We start from the raw sequence: 24,604 nt of genomic DNA, 5'->3' as shown, positions 1-24,604 counted from the left end.
ACATCCTATTATTTACATAAATGATACATATAATCAATTAAAGTATTTATCTATTATCATTTTTAGCGTTTGTTATTTGCCTCCATCTGAAATTGTGACGGACAAAATAAAATTTCCCCAACAGGGGAAAATAAAAAAAATTTATTTTTATTTAAAAATCATAAAATTTATCAATCAAAGTCATGTTTTAAACACATTTTAAGACCTAAAAATTTATATTTTTAATAAAACCATTTTATAGGCCTCAAAAACAATATAAGATAGATAGATACAATGTATGTTAAAGAATATATATGAGAGAAAAAGCAAAGTATAGAATTAAAAGTATTAGTCATATTTTGGCTTGACGCTTAGTAACATCAAAACACAATAGTGATTGAATTTTTCGTGAGTTGATTTAATTAAGATCTTAGTGGAGGTATTTCTGAGAATTTAAATATTTTTTAAAGGTGAGTTTTATATTTATTTAGAAGTAGTTCAATAAAAAAAGATTATAGTTATACATTGTTCTTTTAACTGATTCTTTATTTTATTAACGTATCTTTTCTATATATTGTCTAAACTAAAACATGTTTACTCTGACCTTAGCAAGTTAGCTTTATTTGTAAGTTTATCCATGCTAGAGGAGTCCTATATCTTCCAAACAATGACATTAGTTTCATCATAAGAAAATTACTATAATAAAAATTTAATTAAAAAGATTTTATTATTAACTTTTATCTTTTGGCCTTAACCGATATGGTTAACCTAATTTATTGTTAATAAAGTAACATTTTTTTAAGTCGGGGAAAAAAATGCAATGTTAGCGTAGTTTTTTTCGGCCAGACATAGATATATTGTATGTATATAATATGTAACAATGTCATATAAACTGCATTGTTGACTTACAGTTTTATTAGAAACTAGCGCCTAAGTCCATAGGGGCCTCTAGATGCACAAAAGGAGGGGGGGGGGGGGGTAGGTTGAATTTGACCCCCTCATTTTTTTATATGTCAGTCTAAAAGAAGAAAAGTTGTAAAACGAATGTTTTGTTGGAGAAGTCGACCACCTTCCATTGCTAATTTTAGGTTTTAAATAAATTTTTTTTAAAGTTAGATGGGGGGGGGGATTTTTTCTAGCGGCGACAAAATTGAACGAAATAATCTCTAATGCAATTCATTTTATTTTGTGTGTATATTTCTGCAAATATTCGGCGTATGTGCAATATAAATTTTGCACATATATTATTATTAATAGCGAAGCTTTCCTATTATTAGGGTCGGTCCGTTAGGGTTAACTCTTTTCACTAATTTAGACAGGTTAGAATTGTCCTATCGATTTCAAACTTTGCATGATGATTCCTATAACAGTTAGGTACGACCTAGAAAGCGAAGCCACTCTATATACTTTACCAGAAAGTCCGTTCGTCCATTTTTAACTTTATTTACAACAACTTATGATACATCCTATTTATTTGATTTTTGGAGTACTGGTTTCTATTACAACAACCCACAATGTTATTATCGAAGCATATCTATAATGAGTGTCAATGTTTTATTGATGTTGTCATCCTTGTTTCATACTGTTTAGCATAAACAATAATAATATTATCCAATAGAAGTGTAGTTTGCCTGTTTCATTTTTGTTTTGTTAAAAATAACTATAATTATGTTTTAGCTAAAGTTATCTAGTATCAATAATTCTAACTACTTTACTTGGATGTAAATGCTAGATGATGTCCTTGTTATGCAGATATTTTTATTCTTAAAATAAATTAACAGGATCAGTGTTTGTCTTTGGATCTTTCTGTTTGTAGCAAAAGATTTCTCTAACCGCTGAACCGATATGGTTCTCCTTCACAGTGAAGCTTCTTATAGCTTTAGGGAAGGTCCAACCTCCCAATAAAGAAGACCACCTAAAAAAAGAAATTATTTAGCTTTTTCTTTTTGAAACTAAATTGAAAATTGGGGGGAGGGGACTTTAACCCCTCCCACTTTAATTGCTCCTAGGATTTTCTAAAAGCGTAGACGCTAGTTAATAGAAAAAGATATATCTTAAGTCTGTTATTCAAAGTAAAATGATACTTATATGATTCTCAGACTATATATCTGTCGGTCTTACTAAGCGAAGAAACTTTAATTTTCAAGAATCCTTATACTAAAGTAACAGGATGTCTGTGTCTGTGTGTCTGTGTATCTGTGTATCTGTGTATCTGTGTGTCTGTGTGTCTGTACCGAAGGATCTCGCTAACCGCTGAACCGACCGGGTAGCTTCTCATAGGTCTAATTCTGTTTTAGATAGAGACATCTTGTGACAACAATTTTAACTACTCAACTGAGATGCAAAATGGTGTTGTTAGAAATCCTCTTGGTTGTTGTCATGCTCAATGTAGAGACTTGCATTAGTTTCAAAGTAAGCTCAAGCTCTTTTGGGCCGGTTGCAGCTGATGAAGGCGGGGCTTTTAACCTTTCTTGCAGGTAAATCCTTAAATAAAGTTAAAGGTTCTCTGTGTGTGTGTGTACCGAAGTTTCTAGCCAACCGCTAGACCGATATGGTTCTCCTTTACAATACAGCTTCTCATAGGCCATAGTACGGTTTATAACTATTTTTAGGAGATATATGGCCACTCCTCCTAGAGAATTGCTCATAGAAATAATCAACCCCTTCTCGATAATTTTTAAAAACTAAAGTTTCTCTTTATAACTAAAAGAAAATTGGGTTGTCGAATTCAATCAGGTATATATTCTGCAAAATCTTACTAAAGACCTCGTCATACAGGAGGGTTTCCGAGTGTTCTGCCATACAGGGATGATATTTCAATTTCTAGCTTTGTTCAATTACTAGATATATTCAGTTGGTGTGGGGGGAACCATTACGGTAAAAATAAGGGGATGGCGGACCTGACAAATTTCAAATTCAAGTGGGGTGTTGAGACCCCCTACTGAACGCCACTGATCATATATTTATTATTTTTTTTCAGTGCAGACAATTATTATGAATACTGTTCCTTTACAAGTCCAATGGGAGAGGTAAGCTTTTTTTGTATAATCTATAAAGCTTAGGTTAAATGGTAATTTTAAAGTAACATACATTCATGTTATATGTTGATTACCAAATTAAGGCGGGTTGTATCAGTCTTAAACCTATGGAAGACTCAAATCAAAGAAGTTATCTTCTGTGGCTCAAATAAAGCTTACACGAATAAAATAATTATCACATGAAGAAAAGTTTCTAACTTTGATAGAGGCTAAGAAAATTTAAATTCTCCAATAAAAAATATAATTATCTGTAAGGCATCATTACAAACAGATCTAAGATGTTCTTTGGTCAGAGGTATTTTACAAAAAATATATTGGATTTTCACATATAGCATCAATTAAAACCACGATTTACAAATAGCCCTATTGACATACAGACAGACACAGTTAGTTTTAAAGTAGGTTCACTACTTGTTCATTTATTTTTAATTCCAGGCGATTTATCTTGGGAGGTTGGAGGTAGCTTCCCCCTAAGTAGTAAATATACCTATACAAACCTTTACTGTAAAGAAGAAACATATCGGTCCGAGCGTTAGCGAGATTTTAAGCTACAGACATTCAGAAAGACATCCTGTTACTTTTATATTTGTATAGATATGTAATTTTGAATGGCGAAGGCGAGAATGGAATATAACTATGAAAGCTTGTAAGGCACTTGCCAGGGATGTTACTTTTATTGGCAGGTCAGTCTTATCTATCTATCTATCTATCTATCTATCTATCTATCTATCTATCTATCTATCTATCTATCTATCTATCTATCTATCTATCTATCTATCTATCTATCTATCTATCTATCTATTTATCTATCTATCTATCTATCTATCTATCTATCTATCTATCTATCTATCTATCTATCTATCTATCTATCTATCTATCTATCTATCTATCTATCTATCTATCTATCTATCTATCTATCTATTTATCTATCTATCTATCTATCTATCTATCTATCTATCTATCTATCTATCTATCTATCTATCTGTACCGGATCGGACGTTCTTATTAACTTTTTAAAAACCAAGATAGCCCGCCTCGAGCGGTGTGACGGCGCTACTCGTTGAATTGGTAACGTTGCGGCTGAGATGATACAAGAGCGAAGCGACTCGTTCCCTTCGGTTGAACGTCTCCGATAAGTTAAAAAACAAAACTACTCGCAAGTACCCACAGGGGATTTATAAGTTTCTGGATAATTAATGGCAGCTAGTAATAGCTGCATAAAAATTGGAGTTGATACTCTACTAACAACTGTTTCTGCGGAACTGATATATTTTTAATAGACAAATATAGTTTACACAAATTAATGAATACATATTATACATATAGGAAAATTACAGAGTATTGGAGGGCGTTTTCTGATCATACAGGGATGGCTGGGGATACACGTAGGTCTGCACATGACATTTAAGCAGGCCGGAGTGTATGCTGAGTTTCCCGAATAGTCATGTTCAGTTGTGCCGGGGAAATCTCCGTGATGCATTGAGGATGCCGTCCCTGGATATCTGGAGCCTTTCTAATAAAAGTACATAAGTTAAATATCTCCTAAAAACCTACACGCGTAGATTATGAAAAGGTCAAATGTACATATTTATGCGCAGATAAATATGTATATTGATTTCTTGGAAAATTTTGAGAGCTCACATGATAATATCATACTATTTCACAGAATATAAAAAGTACTAATGTTTCATAATTTTAACTCGAGATCCGTCATTTGTGGGCTTAAAAATGCAAATGAAAGTAAAATCAAAAGAGGAAAATAAATGCTTTAAAATGCTACTAATTTCATAAAAATCTGTCCACTCGTTTAGGATATCGAAAATGTCATTCTGCTTGTTTTATAAGTATCTCAAGTAAGCCCCACTACACTATCTATCTATCTATCTATCTATCTATCTATCTATCTATCTATCTATCTATCTATCTATCTATCTATCTATCTATCTATCTATCTATCTATATATCTATCTATCTATCTATCTATCTATCTATCTATCTATCTATCTATCTATCTATCTATCTATCTATCTATCTATCTATCTATCTATCTATCTATCTATCTATCTATCTATCTATCTATCTATCTATCTATCTATCTATCTATCTATCTATCTATATATCTATCTATCTATCTATCTATCTATCTTTCTATCTATCTATCTATCTATCTATCTATCTATCTATGAAAGCTTGTGAGTCACTTGCCAGAGATGTTACCTTTATTGGTATGTGAGTCATATACATCAGACAGAGAGGGATATATTATCTAAAAAGAATTTAAGATAAAGAGATTAATTGGGGCGCGGATGAGGTGTGGTCAATCAATGAAAAATTATTACTTAAATACAATAAACAAGGATGACAACATCCATAAGTAGCGAAGCATAAACAATTAAATAAGAATTTAGATATTAGTTGACAAAAGCATGCACATTAGGAAAAAATCACGAAACCTTTTCAACATTTGTTAATTTCTTAATATTTATTTATATTTCAGTACTATGACTAACAGACTGACGTTCAAAGTAAATTACATACTGGATGCTCAGAACAACGGGAAATTTAATTTTGATATTTTTAACTACAAAAATTTAAAAAAAACGGACCATAAACACCAAAGATATGAAGAAAAATGTGAAAAATATAAAAATAGCCAAAAACCTGCAAAAAGGCAGTCTGACCGCCATTGATGTGTTCTTGAAACGAAAGGAAATTTTATTTTGATATCTATAACTGAAAAACTTTGGAAATTGGGCCATAAACACCAAAGGTATGGAGAAAAATGTGAAAAATTGAAAAATAGCCTAAAACCTGCTTAAAGGCAGTCTGACCGTCATAGTTGTTTTCTTGAAACGACAGGAAATTCAATTTTGATTCTATAACTGAAAAAATTTTGGAAATCGGACCATAAACACCAAAGATATGGAGAAAAATGTGAAAAATACAAAAATAGCCTAAAACCTGCTAAAAAGCGGTCCTATCGACATTGATGTTTTATAGTTAATTGTGCTTCTTGATAATGGGAATGTTGTCAAAAAATTTCAGCCTTTTATCTTTTATAGGAGCCGAGAAAATCACGTTTCCCCCAAACTAAGACGGACATACGGACAGACGGACAGAGGAACAGACGGACATTTCAAATTATAGAGTAGCTTCGCTACTAATAAAAAAATTCTTATTTGGAGATCATTTGTTTGGAACAGACAGATTGTCATTTAAATATGTAATAATATGGTCAATAAAGCAGAACGAGTTTGTAAACTTTAAAGTTTTATATCGAATAACTGAAACCATTCAAAATCATCAAAAGTTGGAAGAATAAAGCCGTTTCGGAGATCTTTTGCTGCAGCAATAATAATGAATAATCTATTTAGTTATGCGAACTATGAGTGTGCCATAGAAGTAAAGAATATGAACTATGATTATCTTGGAGTATGGAAGTGTCAGGTCATTATTAAAGTTTTAGTATCCAAGCTACTCTATAATTTCTATTGGACTTTTTTTCACTACATTGCTATTACATACAGCTGTCTGTTTTTTGTAATGATTGCAATTAACAAAATGATCTGCCTGCGGGGCTAACCAGTACTGAAAATAACCTTACCTAACCTGACCTAAAGTAATCTAAAATACAACTACCCCTCCCTTTCTTATTTATTTTAAATACGTTGGGGTGTAATTTGTGCTCAAAAAGGCACTTTGAGCGTAAATGTAAACAAATGTGTCTTCTAAAAAACAATTTTTGGACGGTTAAATTATTATAATTTATTTTGTTTAGCTTGAACAGTATGTTTTTGGAGGATCCAAGGGGTCGGGAACCAGAGGGGAACACAGGTATAAAATTAATATAAAACAAGGATGACAACATCCATAAAAGCGAAGCACTGAAACGGTAGGACAAACGGACATTAACACTTGTATAGTGTCTAAACTGAATAATCAGAATATAAAAGTATAAGAGTCGAAGCAAAATTGTAAGTAAATTTGTTGAAAAACTGCTTGATACAGGATAATGTTTATGGACATACTTACATTTTTAGGACTTGATTTTAGAGTTGCTTCGCTTATAATATTGTTCTTTGTTGAACCAGGAATCAGTATACCAAAAATCAGATTAAACGGATAATTAGATCACATAAAAATATGTTGTTAAAAAAGTAGAAAAATCAACATGTTTAAAATGGACGTACGGACATTCTGGTAATGATTATAGAGTTGCTACGCTTTTTAAATCGTACCTAACTACTACAGGAATCATCATGCAAAGTTTGAAATCAATAGGACAATTCTAACATGCCTAAATTAACGAATAAAAGCTATATATCTCGGACGGACGGACGGACGGACGTACAGACGGACAGACGTACGGACGGACGGACCGACCCTAAATATAGAAAAGCTTCGCTTTTAATAACATAAACTTATGTTTGTATATCTGAAACAAGATGTGTATAATATAAAAAATGTCATTTTGGGAGAAAAAAATACTCAACTTGTCCTATATTCAGTATGAATTTGATGTGATTTAACCACATCTAACCACTACAAACTACCTGGAACGATACCAAACGTTAGGTGCTTTCCCCAAAAGTACCTGTCGAGCACTAGACCACCTTCTTATCCCTAAAATAAATTTAGAAAAGGGAAGGGTAATTATTACAATGGCTGACCTCTGCGGGGCCCTCACCCTATAGGGATACCAGAACCCAATATAACCCAAACTAATTCCTCCCCCCCCCCCCCCACAATCCATAAATACAAAAATAAGGGGCTGGTGGTTTCTGTGCTCGAAAATTCATTTGAGGGAAAATGCCAAACATTATATTGTAAGCTTTTAGTTCAAATATCTGTCAAGACGACATTTCAAACAATAATGAAATATTTTTTTTCTTTATTTTTGCAGATTTTTGGTTTACACGCCTACTACTATTACAACAACCACTTCAACAAGAGCACCAGTAAGATTTTTATTAGCATCAGATGTACATACTGCTGCTATGTCAGACGTTTGACATAGAATAAGATTAATGTTTAGGTTTATAAATATGGGGAAATAAATATTATTTACTGCAGTTTATACTTTAAACAACAGATCTATAGTATAGATGTATCATTGTATATACACATAACTACCTGTCTCTTTTCCAGGGACCTTTTAAGTCTGCTAGCAAATTGTTTTCTGCTATTTGGCTGTGTTAATATACTGACATTATTGGTTGCCTTTAAAAGACCTAATTGAGAGTCGGCACAAGGTCCCTGAAATGGGGACATACAGTTATTTAACCCCTTTCCCTCTAGTGTTTTACTCTAATCTTTAAGCAGAAAAAAAGAGCTATCATTCAAAGGTTGGGTTTGTCTGTAATGCTTCTTGAGTGTTGCCCCCCCCGGGCGCCCCCCACCACAATAGCAAAAAATCACGTATAGGTTTTATGATTTTTTTCGAATTCATTTCATTGTTATAATTGTATTATAATTACTTATATTTTTAGAGAACTGGAAAAGAGTTAGATCTGAATGATCTTAATGAAGCATTTGATGATGATTCTGATATTACTCTTGATGTTAGTCTTATTGATGGAGATTTGGATGATAAGGTTTCAAATAAAGTTCTTACAAAGGTAATGCTTATTTCTTTTTAAAGCGAATCTTTTATATAATTAGGGTCGGTTCGTTTGTACGTCTGTCAGTCCGACCATAACGGTTAGCTCTTTTCGTTAATTTAGACATGTTAAAGTTGTCCTATCGATTTCAACTGATGATTCATGTAAAAGTTAGAAAGCGTAGCACCTCTAATATCGTTACCAGAATGCCCGTACGTCCATTTAAAACATGTTAACATTTTAAAATTTTTAAGTGTTATAATTATCCTATTCATCTGATTTTTTAAATATAGATTCCTACTACAACAAGGTACAATGTTATAAGCGAAACATCTCTATAATCAAGTTTTAAAAAGTTAGTATGTCCTTAAACATTATGCTGTATTGAAGCCGTTTTTCAACAAATTTACTTTAAATATTGGTAACTTATGAACTGCAATGGTTCTCCTTTACGATAATCTTCCCTCTCCCCCCTTTTTACTTTTTCTTTAAACCAAAATGGAAAGTGGAGAGTCATCCCCCCTTCCTCTTCTTTCAAAAGCCCCTAGAAGCCGCTAGTTATTGGATGTACAAATTAACTGTCAACTACTAATTATTAATCATTCTTTATATATTTAGATGTTCAGTAGTAATATAATATCCGGTGGAGTTGCTTTAATAGTTATGATCATATTTCTAGCTATTTTCGCCTATATCGTGCATAGGCATAGATCTCAAAATAGGTTAGTACATCTAATTAATTCAGTTTAGCTTATCTATAACTTGTTTTTTTGGCTTTATCGTGTAACTACCTACAAAATAGCATTTTGATATATTATTTTGGCTATTTTTGCTTATATTGTACATAGCCATAGATCTCAAAATAGGTTAGTACGCCTATTTAATTCAGTTTAGCTCTTTATAACTTTTTTTTGCTAAACATTTTATCATTAAGGGAGGGGACAATTGGCTGTTTATAACACTAGTCCCCAAAGTTTATAATAACGTTTTCTAATCCATTGGCTTAACAACCTTGGAGACTGTTATTGAATTTGGATAGCTAGATTGTTTTGTAATCTGCAAGAGAGGTATTTTTGTGAAGCATCATCGGGAATGTACATCAATATATCTGCCAATGTCTTATCCCTTTAGATTCCTGATAATTTTTCCAAAAAATATCAAATGATTTTCTTTTTAGAGAAACTGATATAGAAAGCAAAAATCTGCCAGAAAATTCTGACAAAAAATCCGCGACTCTTGTAAGGTATAATATTTGTATACGGCCAATTTTTAATTTGGTAGCAGATAAATTCAAAGGAAAAAGAAGGGTTTTAATAACTCCTAATTTTAATTTTACTGTATTTATTATGCTGCTTATTTTACAAAACAAATTTTGTTTCTTCATTTTTGTACGAGCATTACCCAAACAGATCTATAAATATACAGAAAACTACCTGTCCCCCTTTTCCAAGGAATGTTTTCGTCTGGTAGCAAATTGTTTTCGGCTACTTGTTTGTGTTTATATTCCTGACACTGTTGGATGATTTTTAAGGACCCATTTGCGAGTTGACACAAGGTCCTTGAGATGGGGACAGAAAGTTATTTAACCCCTTCCCCCTCTAGTGTTTTACTCTAATATTACTCTCATAAAAGTTGTCATTCTGTTATTTTCTTAGAAAGCCTGAGGTTAGAACTGACATGAAGCCCACAGGGTTGACAAAGAACCCCGTGTCCAGTGTTCCTGACAGGGTTTTGGAGCCCAGAATACAATGGGGCTCCCCTCAGCTAAGGAAAAAGATTCCTTTAAGGTAATTTGATTATATATACATTGTAGATGAGTGATCAATTACAGGCTACAGACCAATTTATATGACTTTTTGATTACAATAGCTATCTTTTTTTCTAACACTATCTATCTATCTTTCTTTCTTCCTATATATCTATTTATCCATCCATCTATCTATTTATCTATCTATCTATCTAGTCCTCCAAGTATGGTGAGCACATGTAGTAGTGCTAGATCAAGTAGACGAACATCATTGACTTCAATTGTTCCTTCCATTATAGAGGTAAGTTTTAAATAAGCAAACCTACTCTAAAAAGAAAGCAGCTTATAGTGCCTTTAATAAATGAAATCATACAATGCAAATAACCAAAGATAGGCCAGTATACTTTACTGTTGGTCAATTGAAATGTATACTGGCCTATCATTGGTAATTTGTATCGTACTATGTCACTTTTTATAGGCACTATAAGCTGCTTCCTAAAAAAGTATTTTTATGTTTTGGTCCTTTTCTTTATGAATGAAGGTTAAGTAAAAGAATGAGCATCATGAAAGGTTCAAGTAAAAATAGGTATACAGATCTAACGGTAGAATCTATGTGAAACAAAAATTGCTGAAAAAAGGTGTAGATTAAAACAATAATAAGCTCTAATGCAGAAATTAGTATGTCAGTTTTAATACCATAGGACTGCAGACCAATTATATTTAAAGTTTTTAAGATATTTTTAAAAAATTATTTATTCATTTTTTTCAGGATGATAACAAGATGGATAAGAGTGATATAGAGTTTATGATGAAAATAATGCCCCACCTTATAACATTATCACCGGATGAAATTGTAAGAGCAGATTTTAGCAGACAAAACTCTGCTTACAGTATAACTGGTCCTGTCAATGTTTAGTAACTTTCTGTGATTTTTGCTTAGTTTCGAACCTTTAGCCTCAAGACACAATTCATTACTTTAGCTTCTGATGAAATAGTCAGAGCAGATTTTAGCAGAAAAAATGTTTAGAAACTTTCTGTGATTTTTCCTTGGTTTTTTAACATTTAGCATCTAGACACAACTAGTTTGGCTTCGGATGAAATAGTCAGAGCAGATTTTAGCAGACAAAACTCTGCTTACAGCATAACTGGTCCTGTCAATGTTTAGAAACTTTCTGTAATTTCTGCTAGGTTTCGAACCTTTAGCGTAAAGACACAAATAATTACTTTGCTTCCTGATGAAATAGTCAGAGCAGATTTCACCAGACAAAACTCTGCTTACAGCATAACTGGTCATGTCAATGTTTAGAAACTTTCTGTGATTTTTGCTGGATTAGAACCTTCGGCGTCAAGACACAAATATTTTGCCTCCTGATGAAATAATCAGAGCAGATTTTAGCAGACAAAACTCTGCTTACAGCATAACTGGACCTGTCAGTGTTTAGGGAAACTCTTTTGTTTTTGCTTGGTTTTGAACATTTAGCATCAAGATACAATTAATTACTTTGCTTCCTGGTGAAATAGTCAAAGCAGATTTTGGCCGACAAAACTCTGTTTACAGTATAACCTCTCAATATGTTTGAAACTCATTTTTGTAGGGCTTTGAACCTTTAACTTCAAGACACGATTCATTACTGTCTCCAATGATAAAATAGTGAAGCAGACTTCAGAAGAACAAAAAACTATTTTTATAGAATAGCATAACGATAAATATGTGATTCTTACTGGGTTTTGAACCTTCAAATCCAACGCTTAGCTCTCACCTGATATAGTAGATCTATTTAGACGAATAGAAAAATATAATTCCAATGCTTTAAACTATACCTATATAAGTGGTTAGTAAAAGAAAATACCAAATGTATTTAAAGCCAAAGATAAACAAGTAATGCTATTGGTGTTAACAAACCTCTGCTTTCACATTATTCATCGACTTAAAATATATTTTTATTTGTTGGTAATATTTTACTAGAGGCACGAAAAATGGGAGTATATTCATCCCCTCTTGAAAAATTAAATATTAATTAAATATACCCCCAAAAAGTGTTTACCCCTTCTAGGTGCTACACGTCCTAAAAAATCCAAAGGGGGTGTGAAAAAAATTAGATTTTTTCTCAGATGGATTTTTTGGGTTGCGCTTTACCCCCCAAAACCATGTGCACGCCACTGATTTGTACCTTTATTTCATAAGTAATTCATGCTTCCAGACTTATTTATGTTTTGTTGAAAAAAACATTATTTTGTAGGAGCTTCGCTACTCTTCATCAAGACTTATATATAGTTGGTTTGTCTGTAATCAAATATGTCTGAAAACGTTGTACTTGTTACCTTCTATCTTTTCTTCATTTCTCGAAGCGGGGTGTGTAAATTTTGTTTTAATCACACGACAAGAACCTTGTTTTATGTCGAATCGATATTTTAAAATATTTTGTTTTTAGACATTTCATATTTTTTTGTTCGTTAGCTATACTACTATTGTTCGTAATCGACCTTGTTTTTGTTACTGTGATATAATTATTTTCAGGGCTCTGCAGCCGTGCGTCAACCGCCTGTAAGTCCAAGGAAAAATCATTCTTTTACAACTTTAATAATCAGTTGAAAGTCTAAACCTGACCAAAATATGGCAATTCATCTTTTCAAAAAAAATACAAAGCATCCAAACGGGTTAAAATTTAAGGCTTAGTTGCGGCTGACGCGCGGCTGTCGAGCCCTGGTTATTTTGTACTCGTCAACATTCTGTGAATTTTAAGAAAGTTGTTAGCGGATATGTAAATAAAAATGGAAAATTAGCTTTTTATATATATTTTATTTCATACAAAAGATTTCCTCTGGAATAGTCATTTATCGCCTCGTATTATAGACAACTTACAACGGGTATTGAAATGAAAAATTAAAGATTAAAACCAGACCGGGTGAACAAAACTGATAAAAAATTTTATGATTTTTATTTCTATATTTATGGAAAATGGTTTATAATACGACGCTATGTATGGTTTTTCGTATGTCTGCGAACCGGTTCTAATCCAGCGGGTATTAATCGGTTTCGAAGCGATACTGGAATAGTTATTTCTTGCATCGAATTATAAACAGCTTTCCGCGGATAAAGAATGTACAATTATAAGATTAAAACTAGTTTTTTTTAGCCCCGAGGTGCCGAAGGCACCGGCTAAAAAAACTTGTTTTGATCTTATGATTGTACATTTTTATATTCGTAGAAAGCTGGATATAATACGATGCTAGACATAGTTTTTTCGTATGGATGAGAACCGGTTCCTATCCACTGGATTTGAATGAATACGAGAAAGTAGTTTCTGTTATTTTCTCTATAAAAAATGCTAAATACAATGCTTAATATTGACATACCTACACTTTGAGATTATAAAGAGGCTTCCCTTCTAACAGTATGTCATGTACACGATATAAATATAGAGTATGGAGAATGCCTTGGCCCAATACAGGCGCAACTAATTACAATATTAAGACAAAGATCGTGCAATCAAAGGGTTGGTTGTCTGAAGAATACACAGATACACTAAAATGATATTTTTAAAAGCGAAGCTTTTCTATAATTAGGGTCGGACCGTACGTCCGTCCGTCCGTACGTCCGTCCGTACGTCCGTCCGAGATAGATAGCTTTTATTCGTTAATTTAGGCATGTTAGAATTGTCCTATCGATTTCAAACTTTGCATGGTGATTCCTGTAGTAGTTAGGTACGATTTAGAAAGCGTAGCAACTCTATAATCATTACCAGAATGTCCGTATGTCCATTTTAAACATGTTGATTTTTCTACTTTTTTAACAACAAATTTTTATGTGATCTAATTATCCGTTTGATCTAATTTTTGGTATATTGATTCCTGGGACAACAAAGTACAATAGTATAAGCAAAGCTCCTCTATAATCAAGTCCTAAAAATGAAAGTATGTCCAAAACATTATCCTGTATCAAGCAGTTTTTTTTAACAAATTTACTTACAATTTTGATTCGACTCTTTCGATACTTTTATATTCTGATTATTCAGTTCAGACACTATACAAGTGTTAATGTCCGTTTGTCCTACCGTTTCAGTGCTTCGCTTTTATGGATGTTGTCATCCTTGTTTATATCAGTTGAGAATGGACCCTAAATTTCAATTTTTAGCTTTTGATAACAATTTGTTTAAACACTGACTATTGATAAATATAAAATAATTTACAGTATGGATTCGAAACCACTTCATATCCGCTGGATTAGAACCGGTTCTCAGTTCTACTGAAAATTAATGTTTAGCATTGTATTAGAGACAATTTTTCACTGATATCAAAATAAAAATCATAGACTTCTTACCGGTTTTGTTAGCTCGGATGTATATGTATGTTTTAATTTTTCCTTTTAATATCCACGGAAAGCTGTCTATAATACGATAAGATAAATAACTATTGTAATGAAATATGCTTAATATTTGAACAATAAACAGACAATAATCCTTCAAATCTCCGCCTCTTCGGGGGATAAATGCTCAAATAATTGATGTGATGAAGATTCCATGGAAAGAATGATGAATAAAACCGTCAGCTTTGCTATTGAGGATATTTACAGTTTGTACAGGATACTGATTTCTTCTGTATTAATACTTGGCGGAAAATTAACTTGAAAATGCCTTAGTATAAGACAGTTCGTCTACAGCACGACGCAAACATTTAATTAAAAATGCCTCTGCTCATAATAAAATGGACAACGCCTGGCACGAGCAACCAAGGGATTATACTGACAATTCAGGAGTAATAACTAGAACAAATAAATATCCCCAAATTTTATTTGTTTTGTCTCTGATATGCCTATTGTGGTTCCGTTTGTAATTCTAGATGTAGATGTTGGAAGGCTTGGGGGTGGAAGGATGAGGTGAGGTGAAAACACATGTTTGAAAAGGTTGGCTTTGGGGTCAACTTGCCTGACCATGAAGGAGAAGAGAAAGGGAAGGCGAGGGGTAGACAGGACGATGATGGTGAAAAGGGGAGATGTAAATAAATACACATGTTTATCAAACAAAACAAAAGTCCATGTAAACGGATTTTTTTTGTTATATTTTAAATTTCTGGTTGGCTTTCACTGAGATGGTAAGTTGTTCTGATCTTCATGATGGTTTTTTCTTCTTAAAATTCTTCAGAATCCAATAGGTTCTTATACAATTGTCGGCCCATTTCTTTATAAGCTGACTGTATAAAAAAAGACTAAAAAAATTCAGTCTAGCACAAGACAGAGCTCAGAAGAGGTACGTGTGCACCCCATCACGGCAAAGTTATTACCTGATTGGAAAATGGTAGCAATAGACTTAATAACAATATTTGTTAAACTTTATGTGATTTATTTTTGGAAATTATTTAGTTTCCTGTTAAATGGCTGAACTACCCTCCCCCCTCCCCCCCCACTCAATATAGATCAAATCCTTTCTATTCTGGATTCAAACCCGATGATTATCCGCTGGATTAGAACTGGTTCAAAGCCATCCTCCAAAATAATTATCTCTAGTTTTTTAAGAATATTAAAATGAACAGTTGTAAGATTAAACAGTGTTTCTAAATTTTGAATAATCTCGGAAAGTTGTTTATTTCGATGCGATAAACAACTATTACTTCTATAAGAAGATAAATGATATCGGTTCAGCGGTCACCGAGATTAGAGGTACAGACAGACTGACAAACATTCTAATAATTTTATGCAATTTCAAGTTGTATTTTTTAACCTAAAAAATGACATTTATTATTATAACTATTGATTATCTAGATTAACCCTTATCGGTTGGGTTTTTTTTCTACCTCTTTTTCTGTGTGTTAAACTTCCCCCCTTTCCCATCCCCACCGACAAAGGTGCCCAACTGTTGAGGGTTAATCATTTAAATTTGAACAATGAACATAGACATTAATCCTTTAAATCTCCGCCTATTTGGAGGATTAATGCTCAAAATAATCCCTCCCTAAATTACTAAATTAATAGTTCAATTTTATTCCGTTAGGCTTACACAAATTTTCACAAAAACTATTATATATCTTTAAAATTAAATTTTTGTTATTTAGAAGTTAATAATTTTTTTAAAAATATTTTATTATTACGTTGACATGATTAATTTTTATCAAAATTTAATTATTTTCCAAAGTCAATACATCAAAAGAAATTTTAAATATAATTAATTTATATTTATTGACAATCGGTGGAGAATAAAAAGTCTGCACAACTTAGTGTGATTTATTTTTGGAAATTTATTAGTTTCCTGATTCATGACGGATATACTCCTCCTAGACATTAAGGCTTGTATAGTGTCTGAAGTGAATAATCAGAATATTAATGTATAAGAGTCGAAGCAAAATTTTAAGTACATTTGTTGAAAAAAGGCTTGATACAGGATAATGTTTATGGACATACTTACATTTTTAGGACTTGATTAATATAGAGTTGCTTCGCTTATGATATTGTACTTTTTTGTCCCAGGAATCAGTATACCAAAAATCATATCAATCGGATAATTAGATCACATAAAAATTTGTTGTTAAAAAAGTAAAAATCAACTTGTTTAAAATGGACTTACGGACATTCTGGTAGTGATTATAGAGTTGCTACGCTGTCTAAATCGTACCTAACTACTACAGGAATCACCATGCAAAATTTGAAATCGATAGGACAATTCTAACATGCCTAAATTAACGAAAAAAGCTATCCATTACGGACGGACAGACGCTAATTATAGAAAAGCTTCGCTATTAAAAATAGCCTTAAACTAATTTATGACAGTCTTTATTGCAGGAACCATGGGAAAGACACAGTTTTTTAAATAAAAGCTAAAATTCATTAAGATCAGAATATCCCCGCTTTTTATTAATACAAAAAAAACGACACATCATGTATTACTTAAATTATGGAAGTAAAAACTTTTATTTTTCAAACTTTCATTTAACCAATTCTTTCTCTGTTTACGTGTTAATTTTAAAAATCTGATAACACCTCATCCCCTTTCCCCCAACCTGTATCACCTTTTCCTATAAAGAATACTGCTCATAATTTACCCCTCTATTATAGATAGATTTTAGTTTGATTCTATTTTCCTAGGTGGTTCTATACTTACTTTCAATTTACTTCATATTCTTAATTTCATAAAATTGTAGAATTAAAGATAACAATTACTAAAAATTAATTAAAAATAAAAAGATAATATAATTTGTTAAGTAAACAATTTTATTTTTAAAATTAAGTAGCACAAGTTGTGGTTTTAATCAATTTAGGAAGCATAATTGCTCTATATTCATTAGTTGTAAACTGAAACCTCGGCATGTTAATTGCTGAAATTTATTTTTGGGAAACATAAATTTCCCTTTAGCAACAGGTCTTCTGTCTGTCTAATGGCAGCATATCACCTGGGCTCAATATTACAGCTAAACATCTACAGGGTGAGCAAAAAAAATGCGTACCTTTTAAAAATTCAAATTGCACGGCTTGTGTTAATAGTAGAAAAATGTTATGCATATCGTTAGAACCGCTATGAACTCTATTTTTTGGAAATATAAGAACGATTCCTCTGCTACTTAAAATGTTAAAATGTCCCAATTGATATAAAACTTGACTTGCGAGTAAATTTTAAAATATAGCTAAAAATTAGAGAAGATATTTTGCAAAAAGAGATGCCTACATTTTTTAATTTCAAATTGCGCAGCTTGTGTTACTAGTAGAACAATGTTACGCATACCGTTAGAACCGCTATGAACTGTATTTTTTTGGAAATATAAGAACGGTTCCTGTGCTACCCATAGTTTAGGAGCCAGATGGTAAAATGTCCCAAAATTTACTCGCAAGTCAAGTTTTAAGTCAGTTGGGACATTTTAACACGTAGCTCCTAATCTATGCGTAGCACAGGAATCGTTTTTATATTTCCTAAAAATAGACTTCATAGCGGTTCTAACGATATGCCTAACATTTTTCTACTATTAACACAAGCCGCGCAATTTCAATTTAAAAAAGGTACGCATTTTTTTTGCTCACCCTTTAGTAGTGCTGAAAGGTCTTTATTAGTTTAAAAAGGCACATCAACGGTGATCCAATCTCTTTTCAGGTTCTTGTAATGTAACCATTGCATTAATGAACAAAAGAATAGTTATTTATCATATTTTCGTAATATTGATGAATGCTAGAATAGTTATTTCTCGTATCGTATTATAAACGGCTTTCCGCGGATATAGAATGTACAATTATAAGATTAAAACTAGTTTTTTTAGCCCTCAGGTGCCGGAGGCACCGGCTAAAAAAACTGGTTTTAATCTTATGATTGTACATTTCTATATTCATAAAAAACTGGATATAATACGATGCTAGACATAGTTTTTTCGTATTCATGAGAACCGATTCCTATCCACCCCCAGGTTGTTCTTAGTATAGGTAGAATTTTTTTTTGTATTATAAAAATTATACAAAACATACAAAAGTACTATTGTATATTTTTTTTAAAAAATTTGTACAGTAATTTTTTTTTGGCAAAGTCCCCTTGTACATGTTGTATCAATTTTGTATACAATAGTACTTTTGTGTTTTTTTTATTTTTTAGTATATTTTTTTTTGTATACGTTGTACACTTTTTTTATATTTTTGTACTAATACCATTTTCCTGATTGTATATCTTGTATTATTATTTTGTACAATAGTATAAATTTCAAAAATTTGGCAGAGTCCAAACATTTTTTACTTTACTGAATATTTCAATATGTCTACGAAAGTAACAAAAATAATTAGAGTATAATTTGTTGATTTAAAAGAGTTTTTTGTTTCATGCTTATTGTATTTCTTTTTTTATACAATAGTACAAAGTTTTGGAATTTTGGGTAAGTCCAAATTTTAGAACTTTGCCTAAAAATGAACATAGTATTTATAGTACACTTTTTTTTGTGTGATAGTATTCATTTCAAATTTTTGGACTTTAACAAAATCTTAAGAATGTATAAAATCGAACAACAAAAAATATACCATAACATAAATTTAGATGAGTTCCAAAACTGAGGACGTAGGAAATATTTTAAAAAACATTTTTTGAATATCAAAAAGAAATCTTAGAATTTGACAAAAAAATTGTCTAATTCTACAATTTTGATTTTATTTATAAGTACAAAATTTTTTTTTAAGTAAAAAATTTTGGGACTTAATATGTTGCTTAATGAAAAAAACCATAAAAGTACTATTGTAGACAAAAATAATACAACATGTACAAGAAAAAAATAAGGGACTTAGCCAAAAAAATGGACTGTACAAAATTACAAAAAAAATAATACAATAGTACTTTTGTATAATTTTCATAATACAAAAATAATTCTACCTTATATAGTTCAAATTTTTGCTGCTAGGTGTCTCTCACTTGTTAAAAAAACTTTATTTTTTTGGGGTTTCCAATATATATATATGGTTGTTTAAAAATCAAATAAGTAAATCTTATTCAAATTGGTTTCTCATTTCATTGTTTTTTTTCAGTATTTTAAAATATTTCATTTTAAATAATTACAAAATCTAAACTAAAGACACCAGTATACCAAACCTAATCATCTTCAGTATAGCATGGTAAGGATCATAGCCTAGCCATGAAAAGAGTTAAACATGAGAATCTCTTCACTGAGCTTCCATTATAGAAGTAAAAGATGAAAATATCTCATGTACTCTTATCATTATGAATAGTTAAATCATGGAAATATCTCCCTTAACTCTATGATATTTTTTTGAGAAAATATAAGTTTTCTAACCCTTAAAGAACCACATTTGTACTTTTGTATGATTTTCATAATACAAAAAAATTCTACTTTTACTATGTATTACCTGGGAAATTTTTTTAAATTTGTAGTATACATTTTTGGCTTCTCCTACTAATTTTAATTTGTATTAATTTTTACTGCCTCGTACTAATTTTCTAACCCACTGGATCACGGCCGAAAAATGGTTTTAGTATATAATATGTGTCTCTCGTACTAACAAAATTTCTCGTACCCTCGTAAGAATTCTTGCATAACGATGGTATACTATCGTAGATCCCACAAATTTTCTATACTATAGTATAACAAAATTGATACAATTTTAGAGTAAGGCCATGTATACTATTGTAAACAAAAATGTATACTAAAAAAAGGATCCACGTATACAAAGGACCACCTGGGCCGGATTCAAATGAATACGAGAAAGGATATTAAAATTATTTCAACAATTTTGGTCATGTGATCAAAATTTGAATTTTCCTTCTACTGTTGCCCCCTTTGGGGGCGAAGTAGGTGGAAATTTAAATTTTTGTCACTTGACCTTAATATTGGTGAAATAATTTTGAATGACCTTTCTTGTATAAGCAATGTTAATAAAATATGATACTTGGTTTTGTCTCACTCTTTATCTTTTTTTAAATTCAAAAAAGTAAGTGTATCAAAAAATTTACATCATCTAAGGGTTAACAATGAATATCTCTGTCTATTTTTCTCTATATTTCTTCCCCCTCCCCCCTACCTCACTTCTCTGTCTATTTCCTTCTCTCTCTCCTCCTCTTTTGTACGTCATTTATACAATAGAGATAACCTAGAGACAGCACTAGGGCATTTTGTTTACATTATGAGTCAGCTATAAATTGTTGAATATCTTAGGTTAAAGCTTTCCTTGGGTGAAATATTTGAAGAAAATATTTCTTCCATCATATAATGTGAAGCATATGACACAACATATAAAAAGTTAGTTATAAATAATTTAATTTCTTATAATAAAGTTAGCTTTCTAAAATTTATATCATTGCAAAATTTCATTGCAAATAATGTTGCCTATAGGGCTGTATTTCATATACAACAAAAAGTGAACAAAGGTTTCTTTTTAAGAAAAAATGGGGTCAGATTGACCATCTATGTCTAATGTTTATACCCACATCAAATATTAAATTATAATAATGTACAGTAGGGTGGATCAATTTTGGAAATTGAATTTGTAATCAACATTTACAGTTTAAACGTCATATAAGAAACCTAAATATAAAAAATTGATTTTGTCCTTGAGGGGAAATGTGGGGGAAGGTGTGCCCATGCATTAAAAATTTTTAGAAGTTTATTCTGGAGGTGCAACTTTTTTTCTTTCAAAGTATAGCTTTATGCATCTTTTTGAATTTGTCTTGTTGAGTAAAATAAGAATATCAAATTGGTTTTAAAAAATATTCATCCAAGCATGAAAAATCTTAAATTAAATGAAAATCTCTTGGTTTTGAAAGTTATTTATGGATTTTTTTTGCTAGGATCAATAGTTTTAAAGACAGATTTTTTTCTTATTCTACTCTTCAAGACAAAGTTGGAAAGGTGCATAACGCTATACTTTGAAAGAAAAAATAATTGCCCCCCCCCCAAAAAAAAAAATCTCCCCACAAGTGTCTTCCTAAAAGTTTACATGCATCAGCAAGCCTCCCCATTATCAAAAATATTTACTTTTCATTTTTTGGTCTTTTATATTATGTTCAGACAGAAAGTGTAAGTAGCACATTTAAAATTAGAAAATCATTGAAAATCAAGCCACTCTAATGTACAGCATTTATTTCTTCTATTATGCAGTACAAAATTATTCTTGTATTTAAATTTAACATATCATATTGGAAAAAATATTCTTGTATTTAAAATTTAAAGATCATGTTGGAATTTTTTTTACAATTTTTAAATTTTTTAATAATGTACAGCAAATTATTTCCTTTTAATCTCATGTTTTGAAATATATAAGATAATTAGAATAAATTACAGAAATAATAAAAGTTATAAAAAAGAGAGCGTCAGGGGGGGGGTCGAGGGGGGTTTCCCCCCTCAGGAGAGGGGGGGTTGAGGGTGGTCTCCCCCCTCAGAAAAAGCTTGGGCTTAAATCTTCAACAAATAAAGAAAACAAAATTATTTTAAAAATTTCTTTTTTATGTTACATATTATTATTTTTATGACACTTGATTTTGAATGACAAAAAAATGTTGAAATAAATATTACCTACTGTATGAAATGTTAAATTAGAAATTAATAATAATGTTGGAAAATTTATTCTCATTTCATACTCTGAAAAAAGGAATTGACAAAATATAATAATTTTTATTCCAAACTTTTATAATAGCATGCCTATTTCTTATTGGTTGACACTAGAATTGAAAAAAATAATATATATTATTTTATGACTAGAAATAAATTTGAAAAAAAATAATTTTCTTTCCCATATATTTATCATTCCAAAATCCCAAGAATCAATTTTGAAAAAAATAATTTTCTTTCCAATATTTCTATTCCTTTTTCTTATTGGACGTCATTTCATGTCCAATGAGAGACAAGTGTTTAAATATTTTAAAGCTTATTAAAGCATTTATTTTGAATGTGATAATAGCAACATTCTTTCACTAAGTGTGATAAAAGTAGAGAAAATAACATTAGAGACAGAAAAGATAGATTAACCTATCTAATGAAAGTTTTCTGCCTGTTTTATGGAAATATTGATACTGCAATACTTTTAGACATAATTTTTCCAATTAGATATCAATTAATCCGTCTTTGTTTCTTTAAACAAAGAATAAAATGATCTTTAGACCAAGGACATATATTAGTTTCTTATTAATAAGGGATTTAATGGAAATATACCACAAAACATCCTCTAAACCACAAAAATACCCCCTATCCCAAAGGCTTATTTTATAATATAGAATAAAAAAAGGATCAGTCTGACAAAGGGGAGAGAAAAACTGTTCATCTTTAGTTTAAATCGTGTAAAATAATCTAAGAGTGTGGGGGTGGGGGCAAATACAATAGCAAATAATGATTAATGGGAAATTACACTAAACCGAATTGTTATTTAGAAACTTTCTATAAATTGGAAAAGATTTTTAAGTAAAAAAATATTTTTAAAAAAATGTGTTCTATATTCAATTTTTCACATAAGAAAGTTGCATTTGAATATGTCATACGCTTTTCTTCTCTTTTATTACATTCATACCAGTTTTTGCTGCGCTCAACATGAACAATATTATCCTTGTTACATATTAAACACAATATTCTTTATACACAAATAAATATAAGTAATACTCTCCATATGAGCGAAGCTAAAAACTATGCTATAGAGTATAGATCCTGTTAATATTGAAAATTAAGTGTTAATGGAAATATTATTACTTTGATTTTGTCATGTTCTCTAATAAAGTAAAACTTGCAGCAGGCTTAAATAGCGATTCCCCCCTTACACACCCTCCTGATGTATGAACGAACTGACCAATAGACAAGTTAGTAAGCTAAATTGTCTACAATTTGTCCCCTGTCATATTACATATTATCCATGTATATTCTACATCTATTCAAATGTTATGTCGACAAAAGGGTAATAACTAGAAGTGGTTATACATGACGTATATTTTTTTTATACAGCCCAAGAGTTTTTAAGAAAACTAAGATGAGCGAACAGAAGAACGGACATACCTAATTGTAAAAAAGCGTTGTTTTCTGTAAAATGATAGTAAAAACTACCATGGCAAATTCTTTTAAACATTATGGCATACCGCTAGACATAAAACCTACAGATATTTAGGACAGGAATTAGTACTCTATAAATCAATTGTATGGCATATAAAAGCTTTACAAAGACGACCAAGAAAGGGCTTTGTAAAGTCGAGAAAATCACAAAAACTTGTAAATCTAGGAATCGAGATAGCACCCCAACCAATAAACAAATTTCAATGAATTTTTCTGGAAATATGTAGAATGTGAACTTATTCAATCCATGCAAATTTCAGTTGTTTATCTTAAATAGGACTCGAGAAAAGCACGTTTCCCCCATAACGTTACGGACTGGCGGACTTACGTACATATAGATGGACAAGTTACAGAGGAGCTTCACTACAAAAAAAACTTTTTCTATTATCCCTGTCTCAATCCTGCATAAAACATACAGCAAAGTTAAAATTTCCATGAAATTTGATGGAATAAATTATAATTTCAATTATTTTTAGAAGTTTTTACATCAAGTAAAATCAAACCATAATTCTTTTCCTCAAAAACGACGGTTTTTGTGCAATTTTATATGCTACGTTTTCAGCCTTTTTTTGTAAAAATTTGCATGTCAACATTTTATATATTAAAACACACCTATGTTTATTATTTTTATTTTTAAATAAATAGGATGTTTGTTTGTTTCCCTTTAGATATTCTAAAAGTCTGAAAATCTAAGAGCTCCCTTCAGGGAGGCTCTTCACTGGTACTTTTATGGTTAGAGGTAATAA

General features: G+C 31.1%; 1 protein-coding gene across 1 annotated transcript; it reads left to right on the top strand.

The window, feature by feature from the left end:
- Positions 1–322: 322 nt before the first annotated feature.
- LOC145324354 (uncharacterized) lies at positions 323–11,713 on the top strand. The gene is made up of 13 exons (XM_080166960.1): positions 323–449; positions 2,277–2,456; positions 2,960–3,008; positions 3,612–3,700; positions 6,392–6,464; positions 6,796–6,851; positions 7,921–7,975; positions 8,507–8,635; positions 9,236–9,339; positions 9,795–9,860; positions 10,273–10,404; positions 10,581–10,665; positions 11,134–11,713. Exons 2-13 carry the CDS (start codon positions 2,326–2,328, stop codon positions 11,278–11,280), a joined length of 1,116 nt encoding a protein of 371 aa, XP_080023086.1. The 5' UTR covers positions 323–449; positions 2,277–2,325; the 3' UTR covers positions 11,281–11,713.
- The last annotated feature ends 12,891 nt before the right edge of the window (positions 11,714–24,604 follow it).

Source organism: Acartia tonsa, chromosome 7 (genome assembly GCF_053477335.1).
Source record: "Acartia tonsa isolate MP-2025a chromosome 7, ASM5347733v1, whole genome shotgun sequence".
Classification (NCBI taxonomy): Eukaryota; Metazoa; Arthropoda; class Copepoda; order Calanoida; family Acartiidae; genus Acartia; species Acartia tonsa.
This window is presented reverse-complemented; position numbering and strand designations above follow the sequence as displayed.

Excerpts from the sequence above, each read along its gene's own strand:
- LOC145324354 (XM_080166960.1), top strand. The coding sequence starts at position 2,326 with ATGGTGTTGTTAGAAATCCTCTTGGTTGTTGTCATGCTCAATGTAGAG. Across the intron at positions 6,852-7,920 it reads GGAACCAGAGGGGAACACAG|ATTTTTGGTTTACACGCCTA; the intron begins GTATAAAATTAA and ends TTATTTTTGCAG. Across the intron at positions 9,861-10,272 it reads AAATCCGCGACTCTTGTAAG|AAAGCCTGAGGTTAGAACTG; the intron begins GTATAATATTTG and ends TTATTTTCTTAG.